General features: G+C 35.7%; 1 protein-coding gene across 1 annotated transcript; it reads left to right on the top strand.

Moving 5' to 3' along the window:
- The first annotated feature begins 353 nt into the window (after window positions 1-353).
- Window positions 354-5978, top strand: LOC110879788 (alpha-N-acetylglucosaminidase). The gene is made up of 18 exons (XM_022128315.2): window positions 354-703; window positions 1583-1659; window positions 1915-2126; window positions 2228-2349; window positions 2691-2776; window positions 2888-2982; window positions 3064-3145; window positions 3267-3373; window positions 3498-3528; window positions 3643-3760; window positions 3864-4021; window positions 4150-4252; window positions 4362-4460; window positions 4568-4678; window positions 4782-4987; window positions 5077-5314; window positions 5405-5483; window positions 5578-5978. The coding sequence occupies exons 1-18, from the start codon at window positions 488-490 to the stop codon at window positions 5832-5834; spliced, it is 2397 nt and encodes a 798-aa protein (XP_021984007.1). The 5' UTR covers window positions 354-487; the 3' UTR covers window positions 5835-5978.
- Window positions 5979-6185: the final 207 nt, after the last annotated feature.

Raw genomic sequence — 6185 nt, 5'->3', positions numbered from 1 at the left:
TGGAAACGTCTCAAGCCATGTTAAGACGTCTCAGCTAAGACTTCTGAGACGTTTCAGTGTTGTCAGACACGTGGCAGCCAGTGATTGGTTCATTGTCAATACGTTTCAGCAACGTGGTAGCGTCTCTACAAGACGTTTCCTTTGGCTAGTTTCGAAATGTTGATCAATTCTTGGCTAGTTTCGAGATTTCCCCTTTTTCATATGTCGTCTAACCCTAGATCTATAGTGTTACGGGTATGACCAGTGACGCATTATCCAAAAAGAGACTTTTCTATTACATTAGTGATTAGACTTGGCACTAATTTGTTAAAACATCTTGTCATTATTCACACCAACCCCCTGTTGTATTATATCTTTAACCGGCCTGCACCTTTTGTCACTACACGGACAACCTTCCGAATCTCCCCTCGCTAATGGCTTCTTCTATCACTTATATACACCTGATCACACGCACTCATCCCAAAACTTTCACTCACTGGCGTCCGCCATGACTGTTTACGTTGCCGTCGCACTCACCACCGTCATCCTCCTCTTTACGGCTACTCACTCCTCCACCATCGGAGTGGAGTATGTTTTTCGTCTTCTTCAGGTTCAGGATCGAGAGAGAGCTCCGTCATCCGTACAACTTTCCGCTGCTAGAGCAGTGCTTGATCGCTTCATCCCTTCGCATTCATCCAGTTTCCAATTTAACATCATCACTAAGGTAAATTTCATTTTCGTTTATTGTTTATTTAAATACGGCTTTATAATTTTTTACTAAACCTGCTCTGGATTATGATATTTGATTTCCCCTGCCGCATCTTTTGACTTTTGTGGAAATTCAATTGACTGATGAAGTCAATCAGGTGTTTTTTGATTTTCCTTATAGCGTTCAGATAGTGAGAGAAAGTTGAGTAAAATAAATTTTTGGATGATAGTGAAGGAATTAAGGAAATGAAGGTTCATGAAGAAAATAAACATTGTAAAATTATTTTATTGATGATTCAAGTAAGCTTAAACATGGACTATTTATACACAGACTGACTTTCCACGAGTATAGGTAGTGCTAACAAATGCTTACATCACCTCAGATAGTATACAAAGATAAGCTTAAGTAATTTCATTCAGCAGTTCTCTCTTCCAATTTAAATCCATATTTAGAATAACCTATGTTCAGCTCTGTTTAAAAAAAACTTGTCTTTTGGCAATTTTATGCCAAACAGCAGTTCTCTCTTCCAATGTAATTATAAATTTAAGCTATAATGATATGGAATGGAAATATTAGAAAACTTTGATGTTTTTTATTTTAAATAACATGATTTGAGGTGGATGATTCAGTCATGATTTTCTGATATTTTAGATGAATTGACATTTGTAAAATTGTAGCAGAGCGTTTAGGTTATACATTAAGTTAATATACTATTTGTTTTTCGCTAAATTGGTTGAAATTGTCCTATTATCATATACATTATACACAAATTAGCACTTGGCACATTCATATCTGGCAATCTTTTTGGTCATTTGTATGTGATATCATTCAAAGTGAAAGTTTTATGAATATCCTTATAATCAAACTTACACACTGTTGCATTCTTATTTACAGGAGCAATGTGGTGGAGTATCCTGCTTTATGATAAGTAACCATCCCTATTCTAACTTGCTAGGTGCCCCTGAAATTATGTATGGTTCTTCTTTCATCACTTGTATATCTCTCCGTTTTACCTTTAGCAATCCTGCTTTATCAGACTTGTAAGTTGAAATGCCCCCAGACGCAAAACTCATTTGTCGTTTGAAAATCTAAATAAATAGACACCATTCATGTCATTTTAGGTACCATGTTCATTATTATTACTATATCTTTATAGTTTATACTCTTACCGTCTTCAAGAGTTTCTTTCTATTTATATCAGCTCTTTTATGTGCAATGCTAAACAGAATCAGTGGTGTCACGGGAGTAGAATTACTGTCCGGTCTTCATTGGTACTTGAAAAACTTATGTGGGGCCCATATATCATGGGATAAAACTGGTGGTTCACAACTATCTTCTGTGCCTAAGGCAGGGTCTCTTCCTCGTATGAAAGATGACGGACTTCTAATACAAAGGCCCGTTCCTTGGAATTACTACCAGAATGCTGTTACATCTAGTTGTAAGCTCATATTTTTTTAACATAAATACGTGAAATATCTACAAGGTTTACTGTGTTTAACTTTGACCTTCTAATTGTTTATATGGTCATATTTTTTGAAGATACGTTTGCCTGGTGGGACTGGGAAAGATGGGAAAAGGAGATCGACTGGATGGCTCTTCAAGGCATTAATATGCCTTTGGCATTTACTGGGCAAGAAGCTATCTGGCAAAAAGTATTTGCGGTATTTACTTTTTCACTCTTAGCATTCTGACTTTATAAATATTAACTAGTGGGTTCGAAACGTAGATAAAAATAAGTAAACGGGGAGAGTTAAAGTTGTTTGATGTTTTAGTTAAGGGACTAAACATGTCATTACTAAAGGTGAGGTGTTAAAGTTGTTTATTTCCTAAAGTTGAGGGGAGAAAGTTGTTTTAGTTAAGGGGCTAAAGTTGTTTATTATTAAAGTTGATAGGACCAGATAACTAACATTATATCTGTCCAGATTTGTCTTGTGAACCGGGTTACATTTATTGTTTTCCTTCTCTTGTTAAACATTATTTATTTATTTATTTATTTTTGCAGAAATTTAATATTAGCAGTTCAGACTTGAACGATTTCTTTGGAGGTCCTGCATTTCTGGCATGGTCTCGCATGGCCAACTTGCACGGGTGAGCTTTGTTTTCTTATTGTACTTCATGGTTATCACCTTGCACTTCTTATTGATGTCGTTTAACTGGTTTTGTTTAATCGTATATGTAAATATTATATAATGGTTGCAGATGGGGTGGCCCACTGCCACAAAGTTGGCTAGATCAACAACTTGCAATGCAGAAGAAAATTCTCACCAGAATGTATGAGCTTGGAATGACTCCAGGTACTATCGGTTGTTTGGATCATGCGGTCCTACTTACTTTGCATATTAATAGAACAAAAAATAACTTTTGTGTTATTGCAGTTTTACCAGCTTTCTCGGGAAATGTACCTGCTGCTTTGAAAAATGTGTATCCGTCAGCGAAGATAACGCGTTTAGGAAATTGGTCTGTATCCAATTTTTTTAAAAATCTTTGCATTTGATTTTTTATGCCAATGGTCATGTAGTTGAGATTATTTGAGTAATTTATTTATTTGAAGAAATTAATATTATGCTATTCCTCACAGGTTTACAGTTGACAGCAACCCTAGATGGTGTTGTACTTATCTTCTCGATGCAACTGATCCTTTATTCATTGAGATCGGGAAATCATTTATACAGCAACAAGTCAAAGGTGCATCTCTCACAAGCTTCGCATAGAAAAATAATATGACATAATAATCATCGGATTGTTGTGCTCAGTAGCGCAGAAAATCTTTCTACTGTTTGTAATACTGGATATCCTTTTTGTTTTTCAGAGTATGGACGGAGTAGTCACATTTACAACTGGTAAAACTTCTAAACACTTCATTCTTCTCTTTGTCAACTGCATATGAAAAAACTGTCTAGTTGGAAAATGCTGCGGTAACTCCATGACGTTTTCTGTTTTTTATCTTCTTATAGTGATACGTTTGATGAGAACACGCCACCGACAGATGACCCTGAGTACATTTCTTCACTGGCGGCTGCAATTTTTAAGGCAATGCAAAGCGGCGATGATGATGCTGTTTGGTTAATGCAGGTATGAACCAGAAAACAAAATTATTCCTCAAGTTGAATATCTTTTTTGTTACTAAATGAAATCGCCGTTATTATTTATATATGTGTTAATATCTTGTCTGCAGGGATGGCTATTTGCATATGATCCATACTGGCAGCCTCCACAGATGCAGGCACTTCTACATGCTGTTCCTATTGGCAAAATGATTGTTCTTGACCTTTTTGCGGAAGTCAACCCTATTTGGACTACTTCAAATCAGTTCTACGGTGTTCCTTACATCTGGAAAGTTACTTTCTTTTATTATTTTCTTGACAGATAAGCATGCAGATTCTCGGCATATTAATAATCAATATTTTGCGCCTATTGTTGTTTTTTTTTCTTATTTGGGCTACTATCTCTACTACACACAGGTGCATGCTGCATAATTTTGCAGGAAATGTTGAGATGTACGGTTTTTTAGATTCTGTAGGATCTGGACCTGTTGAAGCCCGTGTTAGCAAGAATTCAACAATGGTAAATCAAGTGTTTTATTTTAGCTCTTGCTTTATATTCGTAAAATAAAATGTTCAAAAGCTAAATTTTCTGTAATTATTTAAATCATTCTTTTACTCTGATGTTGTAGGTTGGTGTTGGAATGTCAATGGAAGGTATTGAGCAGAATCCCGTAGTCTACGATCTCATGTCAGAAATGGCATTTCAGCACAACAAAATCGATGTCATGGTAGCATAAACTTTCCTATTCAAATATTGTATCTATATATATATATCTAATTCTGCATGCTGCTGCTGCTGCTCATTATTAATTATATATGTGTGTGTGTATTTTAGAAATGGGTTGATTCATATTCAAGCAGACGATATGGAAAATTTGTTCCGTCACTGCAAGAGGCCTGGAACATATTATATCACACGGTTTATAATTGCACCGATGGTGCTTACGTAAGTAATCTTTAATTCTTTAATTATAATAGTAATACACCGACCAAAAACCAGACCTCATATAGAGCTGCTTTTATTTTTTTCAATTTATAAAACTTTACAGGATAAAAATAGGGATGTGATTGTTGCATTCCCAGACGTTGATCCAACCGTTTATTCTATAAATCGTTTTTCAACGAAAAAATCCTTGAAAGACGAAGATGAACCTTTCGACAAACCACATCTGTGGTACTCGACATCAGAAGTTATACGCGCATTAAAACTTTTCATTGAAGGTGGTAAAGAGTTATCTAGAAGCAACACCTATAGGTGAACCATTTACTATTCATTCTTTCCTCGAGAATCTATAGTTTCTGCTACTATTTTATGTCTAAATATTTACATATTTTTACTTTTAGGTATGACCTTGTTGACTTAACAAGACAAGCATTAGCAAAGTACGCCAATGATCTGTTTCTAGATGTCATTGAAGCGTATGAGTCACGTGATAGTTATAGTGTTGCTTACCTTAGCGAGAAATTTCTTGATCTTGTGGATGATATGGACGCGCTATTAGCTTCCCATGAAGGGTTCCTACTAGGACCATGGTTAGAGAGTTCAAAGCAACTAGCTGTCGACAAAGAACAAGAGAAACAAGTAAGTTAGTTTTTTTAAGTATAGTATCGTATTCAACTATAAATAAATAGTTCTTAAAAAAGTTTTTAACTTTTTATCGACGATTGATAGTATGAATGGAATGCAAGAACTCAAATCACAATGTGGTTTGATAACACGGAGGAGGAAGCTAGTCTGCTTCGTGATTATGGTAAGTAACATGTTTGTAGTGCTGCTTTATGGCATTTTTCATAGAACCCCCTCAAGTTTGATGTTTGACACAATCCGCTAAAACTTGATGACAGGAAACAAATACTGGAGCGGACTTCTACGCGACTATTACGGCCCTCGAGCAGCCATTTATTTCAAGTATCTGAAAGAGAGTTTGGCAACGGGAGATAGATTTAATTTACAGGGATGGAGAAGAGAATGGATCAAGCTTACAAACGAGTGGCAGAACGGTAGGTATGTGTACCCAGTTAAAAGTGAAGGCGACGCCCTCAGCATATCGCAACGGCTTTTCGATAAATATTTGTATGATTCCGGAATAAATGATCATTAGCTGCTTGCTACAGTGTCAAATGTACAAAATCTTTATAATTCTGTACTTTATCAACGTGAACCTTGAAATCCCTTAACATGGTTTGGCAGTTGGCACTTTGGCCAACTCTTTAAGAGATAATGGATTATTGTCTGGTTGTTCCTTGACTTTGCAGATAAGCGCTAACATGTAACGATCTAAGTCTTGAGAAATACCATCTAACTTATATAGTATAGGACTAGGTTAGAAACTCGTGTATTATATTGGTTTTATAAATAAAATATTAAATAGTTAGTAACGAAGATTCGGGAATTATAACACGATATTTTGAGATAAGAGGTGAAATAAGAGAAGCGGAAATCTTATATGATT

Source organism: Helianthus annuus, chromosome 9 (genome assembly GCF_002127325.2).
Source record: "Helianthus annuus cultivar XRQ/B chromosome 9, HanXRQr2.0-SUNRISE, whole genome shotgun sequence".
Classification (NCBI taxonomy): domain Eukaryota; kingdom Viridiplantae; phylum Streptophyta; class Magnoliopsida; order Asterales; family Asteraceae; genus Helianthus; species Helianthus annuus.
Note: the sequence above shows the minus strand (reverse complement) of the source record. Positions and strands in the feature narration are given on the sequence as shown.